This window comes from Triticum aestivum, chromosome 3A, assembly GCF_018294505.1.
Source record: "Triticum aestivum cultivar Chinese Spring chromosome 3A, IWGSC CS RefSeq v2.1, whole genome shotgun sequence".
NCBI classification, from domain to species: domain Eukaryota; kingdom Viridiplantae; phylum Streptophyta; class Magnoliopsida; order Poales; family Poaceae; genus Triticum; species Triticum aestivum.
Window position 1 is genome coordinate 605,526,149 of NC_057800.1, and position 25,657 is coordinate 605,551,805.

The 25,657-nt window shown below is 46.1% G+C and overlaps 2 protein-coding genes across 2 annotated transcripts; both read left to right on the forward strand.

Annotated features, from left to right (window-relative positions):
- Positions 1-19,921: 19,921 nt before the first annotated feature.
- Positions 19,922-22,606, forward strand: LOC123062532 (50S ribosomal protein L17). The gene is made up of 6 exons (XM_044486081.1): positions 19,922-20,115; positions 20,216-20,270; positions 20,351-20,401; positions 21,209-21,300; positions 21,640-21,717; positions 22,166-22,606. Exons 1-6 carry the CDS (start codon positions 20,060-20,062, stop codon positions 22,317-22,319), a joined length of 486 nt encoding a protein of 161 aa, XP_044342016.1. The 5' UTR covers positions 19,922-20,059; the 3' UTR covers positions 22,320-22,606.
- A 433-nt stretch (positions 22,607-23,039) lies between these two features.
- LOC123062533 (pentatricopeptide repeat-containing protein At5g42450, mitochondrial) lies at positions 23,040-25,152 on the forward strand. The gene has a single exon (XM_044486082.1). It carries the CDS (start codon positions 23,338-23,340, stop codon positions 24,712-24,714), a length of 1,377 nt encoding a protein of 458 aa, XP_044342017.1. The 5' UTR covers positions 23,040-23,337; the 3' UTR covers positions 24,715-25,152.
- The last annotated feature ends 505 nt before the right edge of the window (positions 25,153-25,657 follow it).

Here is a 25,657-nt window from a genome sequence, read left to right on the forward strand (position 1 = left end):
ACCACAACGTGATATGCCAATTTCTATTTACCCTTCATAAGGACCCTTTTCATCGAATCCGATCCGACTAAAGTGGGAGAGACATACACCCGCTAGCCACCTTATGCAACTAGTGCATGTCAGTCGGTGGAACCAGTCTCACGTAAGCGTACGTGTAAGGTTGGTCCGGGCCGCTTCATCCCATGATGCCGCCGAATCAAGATAAGACTAGTAATGGCAAGTAAATTGACAAAATCGACGCCCACAACTGCTTTGTGTTCTACTCGTGCATAGAAACTACGCATAGACCTGGCTCGTGATGCCACTGTTGGGGATCGTAGCAGAAATTTAAAATTTTCTACGCATCACCAAGATCAATCTATGGAGTAATCTAGCAACGAGGGGAAGGAGAGTGCATCTACATACCCTTGTAGATTGCTAAGCGGAAGCGTTGTAAGAACGCGGATGAAGGAGTCGTACTCGTAGAGATTCAGATCGCGGTTGATTCCGATCTAAGCGCCGAACAACGGTGCCTCCGCGTTCAACACACATGCAGCCCGGTGACGTCTCCTACGCCTTGATCCAGCAAGGGGAGAAGGAGAGGTTGGGGAAGACTCCGTCCAGCAGCAGCACGACGGCGTGGTGGTGGTGGAGGAGCGCGGAACTCCAGCAGGGCTTCGCCAAGCACTACGAGAGACGAGGAGGGAGAGGGGTAGGGCTGCGCCAACAGGGGTAGAACCTCATGTGTTGGGCTGCCCCTTTGCCTCCACTATATATAGGGGAGAGGAGGGTTGCGCCCCCACCTAGGATTCCCACCCCAAGGGGTGCGGCAGCCCTAGATCCCATCTAGGGTGGCGGCCACAAGGGGGAGAGGGGGAGGCGCACCTGGGATGGGCCTTAGGGCCCATCTGCCCTAGGGTTTGCCCCCTGCCCTTCTTGGAGGCGCCTTGGGCCTTGGTGGGAGGCGGCCCAGCCCACCTAGGGGCTGGTCCCTTCCCACTATTGGCCCATGTAGGCCTCCGGGGCTGGTGGCCCCTCCCGGTGGACCCCGGACCCCTCCGGTGGTCCCGGTACACTACCGATGATGCCCGCAACACTTCCGGTGGCCAAAACCATACTTCCCATATATAAATCTTTACCTCTGGATCATTCCGGAACTCCTCGTGATGTCCGGGATCTCATCCGGGACTCCGAACAACATTCGGTAACCGTGTACATACTTTCCCTATAACCCTAGCATCATCGAACCTTAAGTGTGTAGACCCTATGGGTTCGGGAGTCATGCAGACATGGCCGAGACAACTCTCCGGTCAATAACCAACAGCGGGATCTGGATACCCATGTTGGCTCCCACATGCTCCACGATGATCTCATCAGATGAACCACGATGTCAAGGATTCAACCAATCCCGTATACAATTCCCTTTGTCTATCGGTACGATACTTGCCCGAGATTCGATCGGCGGTATCCCGATACCTTGTTCAATCTCGTTACCGGCAAGTCTCTTCACTCGTTTCGTAACACATCATCCCGTGATCAACTCCTTGGTCACATTGTGCACATTATGATGATGTCCTACCGAGTGGGCCCAGAGATACCTCTCCGTTTACACGGAGTGACAAATCCCAGTCTTGATTCGTGCCAACCCAACAGACACTTTCGGAGATACCCATAGTGCACCTTTATAGCCACCCAGTTACCTTGTGACGTTTGGCACACCCAAAGCACTCCTACGGTATCCGGGAGTTGCACAATCTCATGGTCTGAGGAAATGATACTTGACACTAGAAAAGCTTTAGCATACGAACTACACGATCTTGTGCTAGGCTTAGGATTGGGTCTTGTCCATCACATCATTCTCCTAATGATGTGATCATATTATCAACGACATCCAATGTCCATGGTCAGGAAACCGTAACCATCTATTGATCAACGAGCTAGTCAACTAGAGGCTTACTAGGGACATGGTGTTGTCTATGTATCCACACATGTATCTAAGTTTCCTATCAATACAATTCTAGCATGAATAATAAACGATTATCATGAACAAGGAAATATAATAATAACCAATTTATTATTTCCTCTAAGGCATATTTCCAACAGTTACTGTGGCACCTACACCAATTGAAGTGGAAACATATGATAGTGATCATGAAACTTGAGATTAAGTCACTACCAAACCTCATAGGTCGACAAGGATGTGTACTACATCAGAGTGGTACGTAATCCTGTCTTAGAAGTCATGTTGCTAGACAACAATGAACCTACGAGCTATGAAGAAGCGATGGTGGGCCCGGATTCCGATGAATGGCTCGAGGCCACAAAATCCGAGAGAGGATCCATGTATAAAACAAAGTATAGACTTTGAAAAGAACTACTTGATGGTCGTAAGGCTGTTGGGTGCAGATGTATTTTAAAAGGAAGACGGACAACGATGATAAGTGTCACCATTAAGAAAGCTCGACTTGTCATTAAGATGTTTCCCGACAAGTTCAAGGAGTTGACTACGATGAGACTTTCTCACTCGTAGCGATGCTAAGAGTCGGTTGCAATTATGTTAGCAGTTACTGCATTATTTATGAAATCTTGCAGATAGGATGTCAAAACACTGTTTCCTCAACATTTTTTTCTTGAGGAAAGGTTGTATGTGATACAATCAGAAGGTTTTGTCAATCCTGAAAGATGCTAACAAGTATGCAAAGCTCCAGCAATCCTTCTAAGGACTGGAGTAAGCATCTCGGAATTGGAATGTATGCTTTGATGAGATGATCAAAGATTTTGGGTTTATACAAAGTTTATGAGAAACTTGTATTTCCAAAGAAGTGAGTGGGAGCACTATAGAATTTTTGATGAGTATATGTTGTTAACATATTGTTGATCAGAAATGATGTAGAATTTCTGGAAAGCATACAGGGTTATTTTGAAAAGTGTTTTTAATAGAAAACCTAGATTAAGCTACTAGAACATTGAGCATCAAGATCTATAAGGATAGATCAAAATCGCTTAATAGTACTTTCAAACAAACACATACCATGACAAAATTTTGAGGAGTTCAAAAATAGATCGGCAAAGGAGTTATTGGCTATGTTATAAGGTATGAGTACTGAGTAAAACTCAAGACCTGACCACGGGAGAATAGAGAGAAAGGACGAAGGTCGTCCCCTATGCTTTAGACGTAGCTCTTAAAGTATGCTATGTTGTGTACCGCACCTGAAGTTGCCAAGCCATGAGTCAGTCAAGGGTACAAGTGTGATCTAGGAATGGATCACAGGACAATGGGCAAGGTTATCCTTAGTAACTAGGACTAAGGAATTTTCTCGATTATGGAGGTGGTAAAAGAGTTCGTCGTAAAAGGTTACGTCGATGCAAACTTTGACACTAATCCGGATGACTCTGAGGAGTAAATCGGATTCGTATAGTAGAGCAGTTATTTGGAATAGCCCCAAGTAGCGCGTGGTAGCTGCATATACAAGATGAAATAAAGTTTTGTAAAGCACACATGGATCCGAAAGGTTCAGACCCATTGACTGATAAACCTCTCTCACAAGCAAGATATGAACACACCCCATGGGTGTTGGATTCTCTACAATCACATAGTGATGTGAACTAGATTATTGACGCTAGTGCAAGTGGGAGACTGTTGGAAATATGCCCTAGAGGCAACAATAAATTAGTTATTATTATATTTCCTTGTTCATGATAATCATTTATTATCCATGCTAGAATTGTATTGATAGGAAACTCAGATACATGTGTGGATACATAGACAACACCATGTCCCTAGTAAGCCTCTAGTTGACTAGCTCGTTGATCAATAGATGGTTACGGTTTCCTGACCATGGACATTGGATGTCGTTGATGTAGCGACCCGACCCGAATGGATCAAGTCTCTGTGCTTATGTGTCATCCCTGGATCAGTATGCTGACACACACAGTACTCGAAGGATTTATAACAGAGGTAAATCACATGTATAAGTAACGTAAATACTATTACCTCAATCCAATAGCGGAAGCAACAAGGTTGTGGATTCCCATCAACACCAACGGCAAAGTTGAGTGTAGAAATCGTAACCCTAACGTATCACTTACTCGTCGTAAGAAACCTGCAACATGAGACGTTGCAGCCCGAAACGGGTCAGTACATTGAATGTACTGGCAAATTCACACCATAGAGAAATGATGAACAATGGCTATCACTATATGCATATATGGCTGGTGGAAAAGCTCTATGGTTATAAGGTTTTTGCGTAAAGCCAATTTTTCCCTACTGCAAAGGAATAAATTTATTTAACTATCATGGTGGTTGTGAAACATTGAGAATGGTTGACAGCATTCTCAATCCCAATTAAAAGTACCATTAAAACCCAACAATATTAATTAGAAGTAACATGTTGAGATTCACAATGATATTCAAGTACTAGATACTCAAGATGTCCATAACCGGGGACACGGCTAATCATGATTAGTTTGTACACTCTGCAGAGGTTTGCGCACTTTTCCCCACAAGACTCGATCGCCTCCGCTTGGTTTCTCGCACTACATGGTGTTTAAGAAACGGATGACCGAGACATAGTCTTTCAGAAGCGCTAGCACCTTACGATGGGTGGACCGGTACACCTACATCCCCTACATCTGCTAGTCCACCACTATAAGAGTTCGCACGACTTAGTCAACTATGCCAGAGCCCATAATGGCTTGTGGCTGCACACGTAAGTTACTAGTATGAATTATCTTATGATCCCTTTGAGCCTGGGTGGCGGTCCATAGGAAAATCACACGGTACCCCGGGATTTCCAAAAAAACAGGCAAGTCCTGGTAACTCCAGGTGCCTCAATCCACCCAGATGTGTATTTAAGTTGCCACCTTAGATAAACCATTAATTAACAATCTCACATCTGTCATGGATATCACTCACCCAATCCACGTCTACTAGCATAGCATGGCATAATAAGCAAACGTAGAAGTAACTCCCAAAGGTTTCATAAGTAATACAGGTAATAGGTACTACCTCATCTACTTCCCATCCCACAATTTAATTAGATCCTAATCATGCAATGTGTGAGGATTGATCTAATGCAATAAAACTGGGTTGTAGAAAAGGTATGATCAAAGTGTGAACTTGCCTGCAATGTAGATGAAGATGATTCGCACTCAAAACTCTTGATAGATCTACTCGTCACACTCCGGTCAATCTATCGTAAGCAAACAATAGTAACCACACAATAAGTACTCATCTAATGCACAGGTAAAACTCGAACGAGAGAACGAACCAGAAAGTTCAACTTAAGAACTCCGGTTGCAAAGAAAGAAGAACCGAACAAAGAACGGAAAACAAACGGCGGAAGAAAACAACTCGGTTCTAGCAAGTTGAAACTAGGTCAAAATTTTACAGTAGCAAAAACTTGTTTAAGTTGATTAGACGGAACGGCGGTTTCGAGACGAAACTCCAGGCGCTTGAATCACCTGCTTCCGATAAACGGGCGAGAAGATAAACTAGAAAGAAGATCGGATCTGAGATCGCGATCGCGGAATAAATCCGACGAGAAGAAAAAGAAGAACGGTTAAACGAACGGGGGTTCGTGAACCTAGAAGAATCCGGTGATCACGTTCGTTAGGACGAACGGTCCGGCGAACGTTCCAAAGGCAACTAAATCGGAAAAGAAAACGAATCCGATCTAGGGTTTCGAAGAAGAAAACCGAAACGAAAAACCGATCTAGAAAACGAATTAGAAGAGAAGAAAAGAATCGAAACGATTAGAAGAAAACGATCCGAGGAAAAGAGACGCGGGGCAACCTTGGCGAGGGACTCTGGCGAGGGGCTCCGGCGGCGTGGCGTAGGGCGGCGGCATGGACAAGGTGCGGCGGCGGCGTGGGCACAAGGGCGGCGGCGCAAGACGGCGGCGGCGCGGGTGAGGCGGCGGCGCTAGGGCGGCGGCGGCGGCGCTAAGGCGGCGGCGAACGGTGGCGACGGTGGCGGCGGCGCGGGTGTGGGGTGGCGCGGCGGGTGAGGGGCGCGGGGTGGGGCGCGGCTTGGGGAGGAGAGGGGGTTTTGATTTGATGATTTAGAGGGGGTGTTGGGGTATTTATATTGGGGAGGGGAGAGGTTACTTGGGGTAGGGGACAAGAAATAGACTAGGATTAGGAAAAAGAAAAACGAAACAAGGAAAGAGCCTAGCCTAGAGTCCTTATTGGACTCGGCTAAAGAGGCAAGAGGCGAGGCGGCTGGCCTGGCGGCTAGCGCCTGGCGCTGCGCGCGCAGGGAGCTGGGGCGGCCGGCTGGCTGGGCCTTTGGCCCGGCTGGCCTGGCGGGAGGCTCCTGTTTTTTTTTTTATAAACGGTTCAGCGCGCAGAAAAAAAACAAAAAGAGATCTAAACGAACTCCGAAAAACCTAAAGTAAATTTTCCCCGACTCCTAAAAATGAGCCGAACAAAATGAACTTTTCTCCGGACCTAAAATAAATTTTCGAAAACGCGCATTTTTCCCTATCGAATAAAATGCAAATAAAACTCCGGCAAAACAAAATTTGATCTATTTATTAAATCTTCATTTTTCCTATATTTTGGGAAAGTCATATTATTCCCTCTCTCATATTTTGATATCGGAAAAATTATTGAAGATGAAATAAATAAATCAAATGATCCTCTTTTTCAAATTCGAGAAAACTCTCAAATATGAAAATAACGAAATCTCCAACTCTCTCCGAAGGTCCTTGAGTTGCGTGAAATTTCTAGGATCGACCAAAATGCAAGAAATAAGATATGCATGATGATCTATGATAACATTCCAAATTGAAAATAAATTCAAAAGAACTTTGAATTTAATTCTTTGAAACTCCCAACTCATATTTCATATAATTTGAAGAAGTCATTTTATCTTCTCTCGTGAAAATCATTGAGTCGCATAAAGTTTCAGAATTGGAATATTTCCAAATGAAATTCAATTATTTTTCAAACACCCTTTTCATTTTTAAATGGAAGAAGTCATGTCATCTTCTCTCTAGGGTTTTGTGTTTGAAAAGCATTTGAATTCATGGAGATCAGAAAGCAAATATGAAAGTTTGGGAAAGTCCTTTTATTCCCTCTCATTTAACTTTCAAAAGTTTCGAATTCACTCACTTTCAGACAATCAATCAAACAATCAGTCAAATCTATCTATTTATTATAACATTCCAAAATTTAGAATTTTGGGATGTTACAAACCTACCACCCTTAAAATGAATCTCGTCCTCGAGATTCAGAGAGGCTAGCAAGAAAAGGTTAGGGTTTGGGGGTCTCCTCAAAATCCATCAATCGTCTCCGGGGTCTGGGATGCTACCACCCTTAGAAACATCGTTACAGCTCCATCAATACTCATATACTCCATCCATATTGTTAACAGTGTCGGTCTCCTCAAATCCTCGAGAAAATTTTTCCTCTAAGCTCTTCCGGTAGTGGCATAACCTTTTCCTCAATTCTTATGTCCTTTTATCTTGGTAAGGTCATTCCGAGACTGGGTCTTCTTAGCTGACGGTCTGGCGCCAAGACTAAACAACTATCGATATCTCATGGTGGTCAACAATTTATGGTTTCTCCTGCAGGAAATGGGTCTGGGTGATCCTCACCGTATAACCTACGGTTGGCACAGCTGCCGTGTACAAGGAAAAAAATACCTATACCATTCTAAGGCTTAAACAAGGTTTTGATCGTCGTCTCTCCACTATAGGTAAGTCACTCAGATTTACCATCCCATATAGCAAGGCGAATAATAAGAGTAAGTCGGTATGGTGATCAATCCATCCCGCACCCAAATCATTACCTTGTATACAGTTTAGCGAATCTCGCATTCTAACACTCGGTCATCCTCACAAGCATTGCAGAATTTCTCTTGTCGACGAACCAAGTTCGGATAATCCATAGATTCTGCAAGCCAAACAACCATCTATCGTTCCTTCACAACTCTCAGGTTTTGCGTAACTCCTATAAGATCGTCTGTCGACAAAAGTATATCCTCTTCCAGGGTTTTTCCTTCAGCAAGAATGTGCTTGCTTCTTGGCAGGTCCTGGGGCCTGTGGGTTATGGCCCATCTCATCACTTGTAGTCCTTGAACTTATCATCGGGCAACTGATCATTATTCCAACTTCCAACTTCCTAGTATTCTTAAATCCATCCAATTGTACTGTCTTCCTTCCTTCTATTGGCACCAAACAAGGACATGATTACTCAGACTCATCATGGAATTTCCCTTGATCCATATCTCCAATATCATACCTCCTTTATATCCAATAGTAATTTATCTCTTCATCCTCGTGGGATATCCCTCATACCGAGATAAAACTTATACTTATGAAGTCCATATTCCACTTCGTGGAACATCATTATCCTTTCCGCGGTCAAGCGTCCTTACAGGGGAATATTGGCCATCTCTGCATGGCACTTCTTCAACTGGGAAACATGAAACACATCTTGAACTCCTGACAGTCCTTCGGGTGACTCCAACTTGTTGGCCACTTCTCCCATATGCTCCAAAACTCGGTATGGTCCTACAAATCTCGGGGCTAACTTTACCTTAACTCCAATTCGTTTAACTCCTCGCAGAGGGGTCACACGAAGACATGCTCTGTCTCCAATTTCATAGACTACCTCCTTGAGTTTTTGAGTCTACATAACTCTTCTGCCTGGACTGAGCTACCTTCAGTCTATCTCGAATCAACTTAACATTCTCTTCTGACTCCTTGATCACATTTGGTCCAAACAACTGACGGTCTCCAACTTCATCCCACATACTCTTGGGGCATCACACATATCGAGACAAAACTCATATTCATTTTGTCCGAAATCCACTCAGTGGAGTATGCTTATCTTTTCCAGGGGTCAACGGTTCTTACAGGGTACTACCACCCTTAAAATGCACAAATCTTCCATAGACCATATTTCTCATATCCTCAAAATGGCCAAAATTCTTCTTCATAGAGTAACAACTCATAAAATCCATATCAGTACCAACGATGCTACTTTATTCATTCTCAAATGATTTCAATCTCTCGCTTCTCCATTACATGTCTCAACTCAACACCTCAATATAAAAGAAAATGTTCTCACTTCTACTACTCCATTTCTTTTGTTGCAAACTCAACTATCTAGCACAAGTTTCCTTCTCCTTGGGGCATTCTCTGGCAAAGTGCCCTGCTCCATTACAACTAAAACATATTACTTCTGACAAGTATCAAGGTTTCCTTTTTGGGCAACTGTTGAGGTAGTGCCCTGACTCCTTGCACCTGTAACAGGTGATATGACTCAGATCCTTCCTGGAATCCAATCTACTTCTCTTTCTGGACTTTTCCATTCCAATCAGGGCTTCTATTTCCTGTGGGTCATACTCTACTTCCTCAGCCGGGAATTCTACTAGATCCCCATTCAAACAATTTTGGGAGATGTGTCCTTCTTCTCCACATGAATAGCATGACTTGGTGTAGGGTTTAATTGGTTCTTCTTTGGGCGTGTCCTCCACCTCTTCCTTCATCACAGGTTCTTCTAAACTTTCCATAAGGGCTCCTTTCATTGCTTCTTCTTCTGCTGGATGGTTCTTTGTACCATGGGGTAAATGTGACACTGAGCAGGATAGTGGGTAGTCCCTTCACACAAGAAACAAGTAATCTGCCTAGTTGGGCATTCTTCAACTGGGTGACTTCCTTCACAATTAGGGCATTCATCCTTGTGTTCTTTATGGGTGTGTCCGATTTCTCCACAAATCTTGCATGCACAAGGTTTCTTCATGTCCTTTCCATAAGGCTTCAACTTCTGGGACACAAACTGAGACTTTAGCAAGTCAACTTAAATTCTTTCCAAGTGGTTACTCCTTGCCATCCATTGATGGTTTGGTACATCCTCCACCAAGTAGCAGCACCTCTTTCAAAGCATTGAAGAGCATGCTGGGCCATATCCTTTCCGACTATAGGGTTGTTCTCCATATGATCCTCCATGTTCTGAATCCATCGGTCTGTCTCCAATTGACTCATCGGTCCAGAAAATACAAGCTCATCTCCATTCATCCTCTATTGGGTCCATGGGTTTGGGGTGAGATAAGAGAGATCAGAGAGGGATGCACACAATACAAACAAAAGTTTTGAAAAGACAGATTTTTGTTGTGGCTGTCGGAAAAACATCAAACAAATGACAGCTCACAATCGTCGCATCTAACGTAGGTATATAACAGGGGTTTGGTCTTCTAAGGTCAACATCGCCAAACTCTTCAAGTCTTGTTCATGCCTCCAATGGCTTCTTCCGATCGTGTTTGTCCTTCTCAATTTCTTCTGCCAGATCCTCTCTGTTGACAAAAATTTTCTCGTGACGTCCTTTAATATTCTGGAGTTGCATTTCAAACTTCTAGGTTTCAACATCCTTGGCATGAACCATGGTCTAGTTCCTGACGAATCTCCGGTTTCTCGAGTTTGTAGCTCCTCCATCTTGGCTACTTTCAGCTTTTGGTTCCTAAGTTCTTCACGAAATGCTTCCTTGTCTAACATGCTTTCATGGAGCTCCACCTTAAACTTCTTTATGTACTACTCCAGATCCTGGTGATACACCGGCTAAGGTTAAAACTTCATCTTACTAATAGGTGCTCAATCAGCCTTCTTCCATCAAATCCATTCTGAAGAAATGCATCCTTAACTCAGCACGGTGACAGTAGCATCAAAGGGCGATGACATCACGGATAACCGTGTTTCTGCTCTTCTCATTACCATGAGCTATCTTGCCAGTTGATATCTCCTGCCTTAGGGTTTCTTTGACAAATCCTTGAGTTCTCCATTCTCCATGTTTTGGTCTTTCTCCGATACACCTTGATATCGGGTATTGACAACTTCCATAGTCTGCCAAGTTCCATAAGGGTAGCCAGTCCTAGGTCATACAAATCTGGGGATTCTTCAGAGCCTCCAATTCTCCTAGTCTTCGGAGTCTTCAACAGCTGTAGTTTCCATTATCATAATGTATGGTAAAATCCTCTTCATTTCGAATGGTCTTACTTGTCTGATATCCTGTACTTCTTGGAGTGGTCTCATCAGTCGAATCTTCGTGTGGTCAAAAGGGGAAAGGGGTATGGTCTCACTAAAGGGAATTTTGAATAAGCTCAGAAGAGAAGAGAGGTAAAAGATCTTTTTGAAAGGGAAAGTTGTAGAGAAAAATCTTTGCTATGGGCTTGCCAGTTTCTAGGGTCACGTCCTACAGTCAACATGTGCTCTGATACCATCTTGTAGCGACCCGACCCGAATGGATCAAGTCTCTGTGCTTATGTGTCATCCCTGGATCAGTATGCTGACACACACAGTACTCGAAGGATTTATAACAGAGGTAAATCACATGTATAAGTAACGTAAATACTATTACCTCAATCCATATAGCGGAAGCAACAAGGTTGTGGATTCCCATCAACACCAACGGCAAAGTTGAGTGTAGAAATCGTAACCCTAACGTATCACTTACTCGTCGTAAGAAACCTGCAACATGAGACGTTGCAGCCCGAAACGGGTCAGTACATTGAATGTACTGGCAAATTCACACCATAGAGAAATGATGAACAATGGCTATCACTACATGCATATATGGCTGGTGGAAAAGCTCTATGGTTATAAGGTTTTTGCGTAAAGCCAATTTTTCCCTACTGCAAAGGAATAAATTTATTTAACTATCATGGTGGTTGTGAAACATTGAGAATGGTTGACAGCATTCTCAATCCCAATTAAAAGTACATTAAAACCCAACAACATTAATTAGAAGTAACATGTTGAGATTCACAAGATATTCAAGTACTAGATACTCAAGTTGTCCATAACCGGGGACACGGCTAATCATGATTAGTTTGTACACTCTGCAGAGGTTTGCGCACTTTTCCCCACAAGACCCGATCGTCTCCGCTTGGTTTCTCGCACTACATGGTGTTTAAGAAACGGATGACCGAGACATAGTCTTTCAGAAGCGCTAGCACCTTACGATGGGTGGACCGGTACACCTACATCCCCTACATCTGCTAGTCCACCACTATAAGAGTTCGCACGACTTAGTCAACTATGCCAGAGCCCATAATGGCTTGTGGTTGCACACGTAAGTTACTAGTATGAATTATCTTATGATCCCTTTGAGCCTGGGTGGCGGTCCATAGGAAAATCACACGGTACCCCGGGATTTCCAAAAAAAACAGGCAAGTCCTGGTAACTCCAGGTGCCTCAATCCACCCAGATGTGTATTTAAGTTGCCACCTTAGATAAACCATTAATAACAATCTCACATCTGTCATGGATATCACTCACCCAATCCACGTCTACTAGCATAGCATGGCATAATAAGCAAACGTAGAAGTAACTCCCAAAGGTTTCATAAGTAATACAGGTAATAGGTACTACCTCATCTACTTCCCATCCCACAATTTAATTAGATCCTAATCATGCAATGTGTGAGGATTGATCTAATGCAATAAAACTGGGTTGTAGAAAAGGTATGATCAAAGTGTGAACTTGCCTGCAATGTAGATGAAGATGATTCGCACTCAAAACTCTTGATAGATCTACTCGTCACACTCCGGTCAATCTATCGTAAGCAAACAATAGTAACCACACAATAAGTACTCATCTAATGCACAGGTAAAACTCGAACGAGAGAACGAACCAGAAAGTTCAACTTAAGAACTCCGGTTGCAAAGAAAGAACGAACCGAACAAAGAAACGGAAAACAAACGGCGGAAGAAAACAACTCAGTTCTAGCAAGTTGAAACTAGGTCAAAATTTTACAGTAGCAAAAACTTGTTTAAGTTGACTAGACGGAACGGCGGTTTCGAGATGAAACTCCAGGCGCTTGAATCACCTGCTTCCGATAAACGGGCGAGAAGATAAACTAGAAAGAAGATCGGATCTGAGATCGCGATCGCGGAATAAATCCGACGAGAAGAAAAAGAAGAACGGTTAAACGAACGGGCGTTCGTGAACCTAGAAGAATCCGGTGATCACGTTCGTTAGGACAAACGGTCCGGCGAACGGTCCAAAGGCAACTAAATCGGAAAAGAAAACGAATCCGATCTAGGGTTTCGGAGAAGAAAACCGAAACGAAAAACCGATCTAGAAAACGAATTAGAAGAGAAGAAAAGAATCGGAACGATTAGAATAAAACGGTCCGAGGAAAAGAGACGCGGGGCAACCTTGGCGAGGGGCTCCGGCGAGGGGCTCCGGCGGCGTGGCGTAGGGCGGCGGCGTGGACAAGGTGCGTCGGCGGCGTGGGCACAAGGGTGGCGGCGCAAGACGGCGGCAGCGCGGGTGAGGCGGCGGCGCTAGGGCGGCGGCGGCGGCGCTAAGGCGGCGGCGAACGGTGGTGACGGCGGCGGCGGCGCGGGTGTGGGGTGGCGCGGCGGGTGAGGGGCGCGGGGTGGGGCGCGGCTTGGGGAGGAAAGGGGGTTTTGATTTGATGATTTAGAGGGGGGTGTTGGGGTATTTATATTGGGGAGGGGAGAGGTTACTTGGGGTAGGGGACAAGAAATAGACTAGGATTAGGAAAAAAGAAAAACGAAACAAGGAAAGAGCCTAGCCTAGAGTCCTTATTGGACTCGGCTAAAGAGGCAAGAGGCGAGGCGGCTGGCCTGGCGGCTAGCGCCTGGCGCTGCGCGCGCAGGGAGCTGGGGCGGCCGGCTGGCTGGGCCTTTGGCCCGGCTGGCCTGGCAGGAGGCTCCTGTTTTTTTTTGTTTTTTTTATAAACGGTTCAGCGCGCAGAAAAAAAACAAAAAGAGATCTAAACGAACTCCAAAAAACCTAAAGTAAATTTTCCCCGACTCCTAAAAATGAGCTGAACAAAATGAACTTTTCTACGGACCAAAAATGAAATTTTCGAAAACGCGCATTTTTCCCTATCCGAATAAAATGCAAATAAACTCCGGAAAAACAAAATTTGATCTATTTATTAAATCTTCATTTTTCCTATATTTTGGGAAAGTCATATTATTCCCTCTCTTATATTTTGATATCGGAAAAATTATTGAAGATAAATAAATAAATCAAATGATCCTTTTTTTCAAATTCGAGAAAACTCTCAAATATGAAAATAACGAAATCTCCAACTCTCTCCGAAGGTCCTTGAGTTGCGTGAAATTTCTAGGATCGACCAAAATGCAAGAAAATAAGATATGCATGATGATCTAATATAACATTCCAAATTGAAAATAAATTCAAAAGAGCTTTGAATTTAATTCTTTGAAACTCCCAACTCATATTTCATATAATTTGAAGAAGTCATTTTATCTTCTCTCGTGAAAATCATTGAGTCGCATAAAGTTCCAGAATTGGAATATTTCCAAATGAAATTCAATTATTTTTCAAACACCCTTTTCATTTATTTTTTTAAATGGAAGAAGTCATGTCATCTTCTCTCTAGGGTTTTGTGTTTGAAAAGCGTTTGAATTCATAGAGATCAGAAAGCAATTATGAAAGTTTGGGAAAGTCCTTTTATTCCCTCTCATTTAACTTTCAAAAGTTTCGAATTCACTCACTTTCAGACAATCAATCAAACAATCAGTCAAATCTATCTATTTATTATAACATTCCAAAATTTAGAATTTTGGGATGTTACAGTTGATGACGGGATCACATCATTAGGAGAATGATGTGATGGACAAGACCCAATCCTAAGCCTAGCACAAGATCGTGTAGTTCGTATGCTAAAGCTTTTCTAATGTCAAGTATCATTTCCTTAGACCATGAGATTGTGCAACTCCCGGATACCGCAGGAATGCTTTGGGTGCACCAAACGTCACAACGTAACTGGGTGGCTATAAAGGTGCACTGCGGGTATCTCCGAAAGTGTCTGTTGGGTTGGCACGAATCGAGACTGGGATTTGTCACTCCGTGTAACGGAGAGGTATCTCTGGGCCCACTCGGTAGGACATCATCATAATGTGCACAATGTGACCAAGGAGTTGATCACGGGATGATGTGTTACGGAACGAGTAAAGAGACTTGCCGGTAACGAGATTGAACGAGGTATCGGGATACCGATGATCAAATCTCGGGCAAGTATCGTACCGATAGACAAAGGAAATTGTATACGGGATTGATTGAATCCTTGACATCGTGGTTCATCCAATGAGATCATCGTGGAACATGTGGGAGCCAACATGGGTATCCAGATCCCGCTGTTGGGTATCGGTTGGAGAGTTGTCTCGATCATGTCTACATGGTTCCCGAACCCGTAAGGTCTACACACTTAAGGTTCGATGACGCTAGGGTTATAGGGAAAGTATGTACGTGGTTACCGAATGTTGTTCAGAGTCTCGGATGAGACCCCGAATGTCATGAGGAGTTCTGGAATGGTCCGGAGGTAAAGATTTATATATGGGAAGTCCCGTTTTGGTCACCGGAAAAGTTTCGGGTGCTATCGGTAACGTACCGGGACCACCGGGAGGGTCCCGGGGGTCCACCAGGTGGGGCCACCAACCCCAGAAGGCTGCGAGGGCCAAGTGTGGGAGGGGACTAGTCCCAGGTAGGCTGGTGCGCCCCCCCCCCCCCCCCCAAGGCCCAAGACGCAGGGAGAGTGGGAGGGGGCAAACCCTAGGTCCAGATGGACCTTAAGGCCCACCCTAGGGCGCCCCCCTCTCTCCCTCTTCCTTCTAGCCGCCACCCTAGATGGGATCTAGGGCTGCCGCCCCCCCTTGGGGAGGGAACCCTAGAGGGGGCGCAGCCCCTCCCCTCCCCTATATATACTTGAGGTATGGGGCTGCCCAACATATGTGATTTGATCTCTCTCTTGGTGCATCCCTACCCCTCTCCCTCCTCGTCTCTCGTAGTGCTTGGCGAAGCCCTGCTGGAGTACCGCGCTCCTCCACCATCACCATGTCGTTGTTCTGCTGCTGGACGGAGTCTTCCCCAGCCTCTCCCTCTCTCCTTGCCGGATCAAGGCGTGGGAGACATCACCGGGCTGTACGTGTGTTGAACGCGGAGGCGCCGTTGTTCGGCGCTTAGATCGGAATCGACCGCGATCTGAATCGCTGCGTGTACGACTCCACCAACCACGTTCTTGTAATGCTTCCGCATTGCGATCTTCAAGGGTATGAAGATGCACTCCTCTCTCTCGTTGCTAGTCTCTCCATAGATTGATCTTGGTGACACGTAGAAAAATTTTGAATTTCTGCTACGATCCCCAACATCTTCCAGGGCACATTCTGACTGAGGCCCATGTAGGCCTTTATACACGAGGGCCATGTAGGCTTGTGTACATGTTAGGGACGCCAAAACCCAAATGCCTTTATGGGTTTTAGCCGGCCCAATTAACCTGCTACTCCGTTTGTTTAAGATTCTAGAACGTTCAATCGATCATAATTTAAAATTTTATTTGCATTTTTCAAAGAGTTTAGAATTTCAAAATGTTCACACTTTTCTGAAATTGTTCAGAATTTCAGTAAATGATTGAAATCTCAACAAAAAATAGAAATAATTACAAATAATACTTGCATTTTCAAAAGAAAATATTCACAACATTAAAAAATGTTGCACTTCTCAAAGAATCATCACAACATCAAAAAAATGTTGCACTTCTCATATTATTAATACAACTTTTCATGTTTCATACAACCAACTCCCATTGAAATACAGCAACACGCGAAGGATTGTCTAATTTTCCTACTCCTACTATGAGGGGGAAAGGAAGGGGGAGAAGGAGAAGGAAAGGCCCCCACCCCTTCCTAGTCCAATTCGGACCAGAGGTGGAGGGGGCGCGCGGCCTGCCTTGGCCGGCCTCTCTCTCTCTCCACTAGGGCCCAACAAGGCCCATTAACCCTCGGGGGGTTCCGGTAACCCCTCCGACATTCCGGTAAAATCCCGATTTCACCCGAAACTCTTCCGATGTCCAAATCTAGGCTTCCAATATATCAATCTTTATATCTCAACCATTTCGAGACTCCTCGTCATGTCCGTGATCATATCCGGGACTCCGAACTACCTTCGGTACATCAAAATATATAAACTCATAATACCGATCATCACAGAACTTTAAGCGTGCGGAGCCTACGGGTTCGAGAACTATGTAGACATGACCGAGACACGTCTCCGGTCAATAACCAATAGCGGAACCTGGATGCTCATATTGGTTCCCACATATTCTACGAAGATCTTTATCGGTCAAACCGCATAACGACATACGTTGTTCCCTTTGTCATCGATATGTTACTTGCCCGAGATTTGATCGTCAGTATCTCAATACCTAGCTCAATCTCGTTACCGGCAAGTCTCTTTACTCATTCTGTAATGCATCATCCCGCAACTAGCTCATTAGTTGCATTGCTCACAAGGCTTATAGTGATGTGCATTACTGAGAGGGCCTAGAGATACCTCTCCGACAATCGGAGTGACAAATCATATTCTTGATCTATGCCAACTCAACAAGTACCATCGGAGACACCTGTAGAGCACCTTTATAATCACCCAGTTACGTTGTGACGTTTGGTAGCACACAAAGTGCTCCTCTAGTAATCGGGAGTTGCATAATCTCATAGTCATAGGAACATGTATAAGTCATGAAGGAAGCAATAGCAGTAAACTAAAATGGTCATGTGCTAAGCTTACAAAATGGGTCAAGTCAATCACATCATTCTATTAATGATGTGATACCGTTAATCAAATGACAACTCATGTCTATGGCTAGAAAACTCAACCATCTTTGATCAACGAGCTAGTCAACGAGCTAGTGGAGCCTGTGACCTGGCTACACCCCTGGGTGGACGACAACATTCACATTGGGTGTGAATCTCCCAAGGTGTTGGTCTCTTTGATGATGCTCAAGATTTGATACTGATGACTCTAGATTACGCAATGCTAGAGTCTTATGTAACACAACCGTCCCTTCGATGCACATCATATTTTTGTCCCGTTGCAATACATCGACATATGTGATAGTCAAACACAATAAATCTATGTATATTTTGTTCCGGTTCTTTTTTTATAGATTTGCTTGTCATATTATTAATACAACTTTTCATGTTTCATACAACCAACTCCCATAGAAATACAGCAACACGCGAAGGATTGTCTAGTTTTCATTATAGCCACGCACATATAATCAAAATCTCATACAACAATGAACTTTGTCTTTGGTGAAAGTTTCCCACCGATGAATGTTGTGGCTATACGGCGGATCTTGGAGAGATTTTCTTTCTCGGCTTCCGAAGCTTGACAAAAGTTTGTTGGAATGAGCTGTCTTCTCGGGTCTACAGTCAAAATTTCGAGAGCAGGGGCATTTTCAAGAATGTGTAGCAGAAGCTCTACTTGACTCTTTTCAGCTCTGAACTGACGAACTGCCAAGCTCTTCAAGCACTTGTATTCGAGTTGACGTCCCTGCAGCAAGTTCCTTAGAGGTCCTTGGCCACCATCCATGTAACATGACATGAAGAAAATGTCCAGGTCCTCAAGCAGCGGGGCAGCCCGTAGAAAATGCGCAATGGAGAGGGTATCGTCGGCGTGTTTATGGCCGACGTTTAAGATCAATTGAAGATGCCTCAAACAGGAAAAGACGGAGGTTTTGTCCAGCCGCCAGGGGAACTCTGGTAGGATACAAAAGCAACACAGCGACAGTCGTTGTGCCATGGGGAAGGCAGCGGGCAGAGAAGTGAGAGCCTGCTGCAGTGTTATTTGGCAGCAGTGGATCGCGAAGCCCTGAAGATCGACGGAGGTTGATGGTAGCCAGTGGTTGACCCTGGAATATGAAGGTTGTGAGGTTGCTGGCGTTGAGTTGAATCTTGGTGGCCCCACAGTTTGACACTCTGAGGTATAGCAGGCGGGGCAATGGCGTGTCCACGTTGAGCTCGTCGTTCAGCTGGACCCTATACAGATCCAGCCACTCCAGGTTAGGGCAGTTCGACAGCACATCTCGCAGATCACCGGCGGACACGACGGACGAGCGCAGGCCGAGCCTTTGAAGCTTCGGAAAACCCATGCGTCGGGAGAAGGGCGGAGCTTTGAGAGACACGCAGGAGAGGTGAAGGTGCTGCAGGCCGGACGCGCCGCCGCCTCCGCCGACGAGCGATTGCAAGGGGAACTCGTACCGGTATAGGCCGTACCCCTGGTCAGGCCGTCGCGACACGTCGAGCGTCACGCTCTTGGTCCGCGGCGAGACCGCGCGGCGAAGCCAGTCGTCCAGGGGGCGAGACAACCGCCCGAGGTATTCGACGTCGAACCGCAGCTCGAGCTGCTCGACCGCGCCGCCGCGGCGCTGGCGCAGTATCATGTCGACGGCGTAGACGAACCTCTCGCGGCGCCGCGCGTCGAGGAACGCGCGGTACTGCTTCTGCCGGGGATCGTCATCGTCCGACCTGTTCTCGTCGCCGCGGCAGGCGGGGGGCATGGGCATGTCGAGGGCCAGCCTGGGGGAGTGCTTCGAGGCGCGCCTCCACGCGGTCGACAGCACGCTGGTCCTCGCGGCCTGCTTCGCGTCCAGCTTTCGACGCGATCGTCGCCAGCAGCTCCGCCGGAAGGTCTCCGATCGCCGCCGCTCCCGTTGTCCTGCTGCGTGTCGGCTCGCGACGGCCGGTGCGTGTTGGTGATGGCTCGTCGCGTGGTGGCCTGCAATGGCAGATCAGGCTGGGGTTGCAGCGGCAGGTGATGAGCACGGTGGCCACCCCTTCTGTGCGTGCATCGGCCAAGGTCCGGCGGGGAGGACCGGTCAGATTGTTCCCCATCGATGGATGTCTCCGGCGATCGCTGGCCGAGGTTGTGGTTCAGGTTTCAGCTGTTGGCGACAGGCACGAGGCAAGATCATCGATTTGGACACCAACGGAGCAACGCGTATCTGCCTTATGCTGCCACGATTATCGTCGTTCTGAACTTTTTTTCTAGAGAAGTTCGTTCCGAACTCTGGTTGCGTGTATCCACGGGCCACAGCCCAATTAAGGCCCAATTAAGGCCCACGTAGAACGAGATTTCGGGCCAGAAAGTCGAAGGCCAACATTTCCGGCACGCGAGCACAAACCTAGCAGGCGAGTCCGAGCGGTACCGACCGAGGCGAGCACCTTCGCAAACCTCTCCTCAACCCTCGCCGCCGCCGCCGCCGCCGCCGTGCCGGCCGCTCAGTCCCCGCCGACGCCATGGGCAAGTTCCGGAAGCTCGGGCGCCACGCCGCGCACCGCGTATCCATGCTCAGGTATCTAGTGCTGATCTTCTCTCTCCGCTCGCCGCTGTGATGAATATGTGCTGCGCCGCCGTGCGGCTGACTTTTGTTCCGGATTCGTGTGCTTCGGCAGGACGATGGTGTCGCAGCTGGTGAAGCACGAGCGGATCGAGACCACCGTCGCCAAGGTGCGTCTTTCGATCGGTGTATGCCGGAACGGAATCTGTGGGTCTGTTGTACTGACCCTTTCTGGTGATTGGTGTTTCAGGCCAAGGAGGTGCGGCGCAAGGCGGATCAGATGGTGCAGCTCGGCAAAGATGTAAACCCAGCACCATTTCCCTAGTGCCCAACGTTTTTTCACCTGAAAACATGTGTCTGCAACCATGATGTAGTCAACTGCACACACAGTTTAGAACCAGTTAAATCCAGGAATGTGGCATTCATTGTCCCAGCTCTGTTCTATTAGCAATCAATCCGTTTGCAGTCACTTAGAATCAGACCTTATAACTTTGGGTTGTTTTCGTCATGAGTATGTGTTACTCCCTCCGTCCGAAAATACTTGTCATCAAAATGGATAAAAAGGGATGTATCTAAAACTAAAATACATCTAGATATGTCCCCTTTTATTAATCTTGATGACAAGTATTTCCGGACGGAGGGAGTATTTCCCAGCAGAATAAAATGTTAAAAGTCTCTCATCAGAGAACTATAAACAATGTGAATGTTTTTCTAGTTTTTGTAAAAAAATAAAATCAGAACAGTCTATTTTTCAGCATAGTGACTAGCGACTGTCAATTTTTTGCCTGCTCAAAATTCATTGTAGGGCCAAAGATCCCTTCGATACACTGGGAGTCCTGATTATCACTCTTTTTTGTTGGTTCAACATAAGTTCCTGCTGGTGTTCTGTGTTCTTTCTGTAAAATTATCTCCTTCTGTATGCGACCTCAAGCCTCTTGTTATCTACCCAAGATGTTGCACTGATTTGTTAGTCTTACCAGGTTTCAAATACTGAAACTCATATGCTCTTGTTATCTGATCGAGATTTTTTTTTGCATTGATTTAGTTAATTAACTATTACATCTATGCTAAAATTCAGAACCTCATGTCATATTGATAAATTATGTAGGGTACACTGGATGCAGCAAGACGTGCTTCTGCTTTTGTTCGCGGAGATGATGTTGTCCATAAGCTATTCACAGAGCTGGCCTACCGCTATAAGTATGTCTTTTTAGCTACCATTGATAAGTTTGATCTAATACAACTGGCAATCCCTTTGATTTACTTTTCAACCTTGCTAAGTACTCCTGCATGCTTAGGATTACTATTTTTCTCATAGAAACTTAACCTTGCTAGACAATGGAGAGGTCTGTCAGGAGGGAGTAGAATACTGCTCCCTCCGACCCAAATTAATTGACGCTGGTTTAGTACAAAGTTAAACCAGCGTCAATTAATTTGGATTGGAGGGAGTAGAATAATGTTTATTTTGAAACAGATGAGAATATCATTTTCAAGCTGAACCTACTGATTTTTTTATTCATTTTATGTTTTATATCCTAGAGATCGAGCAGGCGGATATACGAGACTTTTGCGAACTAGGATACGAATAGGTGATGCTGCACCAATGGCATACATTGAGTAAGTTCCTTTATTCATATATCCTAGCATTTCCTACTATCTGTTACTCACCTTTTATTTCTGTTTGACTTTGCCTTTGTGTTTGCTTGAAGTAGAAGGTCTGACTGGTTGAGAACGAACTTTATTTTCATGGCATGCTTTGTTTTAATGAAATAAGCCACTTCCAGGAATGTTTCCAAATCCATGAATAATCTAGGCTATTAACTGGTGAAGAAAGCTGGTCAGTTCCATGATAGATCTAGAGCTTTTTATGCCAAGTTAGTCCAATATTCTGCTGTGTTTTTGCAAATTTGGCCAAGATTGATGTCCTTGTACCAAAATTTTGCTCCCTAAAATTTTCCAGAAACCATAACTGGTTGTCTTCAGCTTTTGCTGATATTTTTTGTGGATCAACAGGACTTTCCACCCTGCTTTTGCGGATGTTGTATCTAACATGTTCCCTGTGCAGGTTTGTGGACAGAGAGAACGAACTCCGAGAGGCCAAACCTGCAACGCCACCGCCACCTCAGCGAGTTCCACTTGATCCATGGGCCAAGTCTCGAGCTAGCCAACAGTGGGCCGGACCTAAAGTTACCGTGAACTCCAAATCAGAAGGCTTATGAGAGCATTATCCCACTGTGTTTCTTTCTGGTGAATGAGGCTTGTCATGCAGCAGGATTTTTGTGTCAGGGTATAGTTGTCGATAGAATAATTCAACTTAGATTTGCTATCCCTCGAGCGAATACAGATGCGGTGTTGTCCGCGCAAGTATGGTGGTATGGCGCAAGGGTCAAAGATGTGTTAATTTTACCAATTGCTGATGTATCATGAAATGTTTGAAGAATCACCTGGCAAATTCGAGCCTGGATCTCATGCCATCCACGGCCTCCATAAAAGGTCTCTTGGTTAATTGCTTGCTACTGATGTTTGTGTGTGTGTTTACTGCAGCTGGTGGTGTGCTTTTGTTTAGACTGCAAATGCCTTCTTTTCCCATACAAAATGGAAAATTTGCTGATCCGCAATACATATTTCTGTTACGGTGGAATTGCTGCCATTTAACGGATCGCATTGTACCATTTGATGGTTTAGAAAATTCCTAATGATTCCATTCTATGAACCAAACGACCCACATAGAAAATAAAAACCTAACCATCCAAATCCTATAAGCACTTGAGCTCGAACAAGTGGAGATTGACGTGCGTGCTTGTCATTTCAAAACATGCATTAACAAGCTCTATAATTTTCAAACTCCGTCTCTGAATTTTACACATCACTTTTACAAACTTTGGAAAAGCTGGGAAGCACTAGCTTTTGCAACTTCTGCTTCTCTTTTCTCCCCCTTTGGTTAGCTTATAGCTTCCAAAAGCCAGAAGCTGGCTGCAAAAGCTCAACCAAACACAGCGTCCGGTACTGCTATCTCGGCCCAAGAAGCTCGGCATCCTCAGCACCCAGGGCAAATCTCCCTACACCAAATCCCTGCACCACAAAGACCCACGGATCGTTCCTGCCGGCGACAAAAGGTGCACAAATCGCATGGCGAGCTCCTCGGACCGGCGACAGGGCCGTCCCTGACCCAGCGCATCCAGCCGGCGGCGCTGAACCGGCGCCGCCCCGCGAACCGCACGTAACCTGCTCGACGGAATGCCCTATCGGGACGTCGTCGCGGCGACGGCGGCCATCGGCGCGCTCGCCCGCGGCGGCCGGCACCGCGACGCCGTGGCCCTCTTCTCCCGCGTGCTCGCGGACGGCGTCCCGACGCCGAACGAGTTCACCTTCGGCACGGTCCTCCGTTCGGCCACCGCGCTGCGCGACCCGCGCGTCGGCGCGCAGCTCCACGCCTGCGCCGCCAAGTCCGGCCTCTGCTCCATCGTCTTCGTGGGCAGCGCCCTCGTCGACCACTACGCCAAGATGGGCGCCATGAGGGAGGCCCAGGGCGCGCTCGGGGACACCAGCGAGCCGAACGTCGTCTCCTACACCTCGCTCATCGCGGGGTTCCTGAAGAACGGGATGCCCGAGAAGGCCCTCCGGCTGTTCCGGTGCATGCCGGAGAAGAATGTGGTTTCCTGGAACGCGATGATCGGCGGGTGCAGCCAGGCGGGGCTCAGCGAGGAGGCAGTCGGCCTGTTCCGGGAGATGTGTCGAGAGGGCGCCAGGCCGAACGAGAGCACGTTTCCCTGCGTGCTCACCTCTGTTGCCAACGCAGGGGCGCTTGGCGTCGCTAGAAGCGTCCATGCGTCGGCCATCAAGCACTTGGGCAAGCTCGACGTTTACATCGGCAATTCTCTCGTCAGCTGCTATGCCAGGTGCGGCAGCTTGGAGGACAGTGTGCTGGCATTCACAAGCATGGAGCAGAAGAATGTGGTCTCCTGGAACGCTCTGATCTGCGGGTATGCGCAAAATGGGAGAGCGGAGGAAGCTTTGGCTGCCCACAAGAGGATGATAGCAACGGGCTTGAAGGCAGATAATGTCACTCTTCTAGGACTGCTGTTCGGTTGCAACCATGCCGGTCTGGTCGACGAGGGTTATTCGTTGTTCAAGACAGCCCAGAGAGAGCAACCCGGCATATTGAAGCCTGAGCATTACGCTTGTGTTGTGGATCTCTTGTCTCGCGCCAAACGATTCGATGACGCCAAGAGGTTTCTTGAGGACCTTCCATTTGAGCCAGGCCTTGGGTTCTGGAAGTCAATGATAGGAGGGTGCCTGATTCACTGGAACAAGGACCTCGCTGAGAGCGTCGCCAACCGTATTCATGCACTTGATCCAGAGGACACTTCTTCATACATCCTTCTCTCTAATGTTTATTCTGCAGTTGGAAGCTGGAAGAGTGCGTCAATGATCAGGAGACAGATTAAGGAGAAGGGGCTCAAGAGGATCACTGGCTGCAGCTGGATTGAGGTCCAGGACAAGGCCCATGTCTTCTTCAATGGAGACTCTAAACATCCTCAGAGTGTTGAAATTTACAAGATGCTTGAGGTTTGCCTGGATGCTGGTGAAGATGAACACTGCCTTGCAGTATGATTGTGCAAAACGGTCTAAATGACTGAGCTGAGGGAACAGAAATACTTTGAAAATAGCTACACCGACTGGCTGAGAGTCAATTAGTCATGTTCATCACTCATCTGGTTAGGTAGATATGGATGGACTTTTAACTTGTATGGTAGCAGGAGAATAGGAGTTGGCCTGATAAGGCCAACAGCGAACGGCAACTGCAGAGCACCTGGAGATCAGAAGATGGCCGGACATGGCTCGTCTTCCAAGCAGAGGATGGTGTTGCAAACTTGAAGCTTTCAGGGTGCTACTTGGTTTCAAGCTGCCGAAGATATTTTTTTAAATAACTGTCAAGCTGTTGAGGAATGTCCGACTAGAGAAAGAAATTCTGTGAGCAAACTGCCATGTATTAATGTGGATAAGAAAATAGTTCGTACCAGACTCATTGCAGAGTAGCACATTAAGCTACTGTTTAGACATTTTGGCACTGGGTTCGATTGTGTAAACAGTTACTAGAAAGACGGCTGGCCTTTTGAATTCTTAGAATGAGGTGTGTTTTTTTTAGGGAAGCCATCATGGCGCACTTTATTTCAAGTTGAATAATGATACATCGTTCATTACAGCCGGGACAATAAAGCTAGGGGGATTACCCTCCCAAAACACAAAAGAATTAGAAGTAAAAGCATGTCTAGCTAATGTGTGCGCCACCGTGTTCGCATCCCTGTTGCAATGTTGCGCCGGAATTCTTAGAATGGGTTGAAGCTTGCAATGACATCTTGCCCGTGAGAATAAACTTCAGTAAAAAGTAACCAAATCTGCTCAAATAAAATATTTCCATCCATACAACACCATCTGTAGTCTGTACACCTCCCGACCTCAGTTGGCAGCAAATCATCTCATCAAAAGAATTCAAAACCAAGCATCGTACAGCATATTGCTATAACTGGAATTCAACAGAAAACCAAACATAGTA

Excerpts from the sequence above, each read along its gene's own strand:
- LOC123062533 (XM_044486082.1), top strand. The coding sequence starts at position 23,338 with ATGCCCTATCGGGACGTCGTCGCGGCGACGGCGGCCATCGGCGCGCTC.
- LOC123062532 (XM_044486081.1), top strand. The coding sequence starts at position 20,060 with ATGGGCAAGTTCCGGAAGCTCGGGCGCCACGCCGCGCACCGCGTATCC. Across the intron at positions 20,271-20,350 it reads TCGAGACCACCGTCGCCAAG|GCCAAGGAGGTGCGGCGCAA; the intron begins GTGCGTCTTTCG and ends TTGGTGTTTCAG. Across the intron at positions 21,301-21,639 it reads GAGCTGGCCTACCGCTATAA|AGATCGAGCAGGCGGATATA; the intron begins GTATGTCTTTTT and ends TTTATATCCTAG.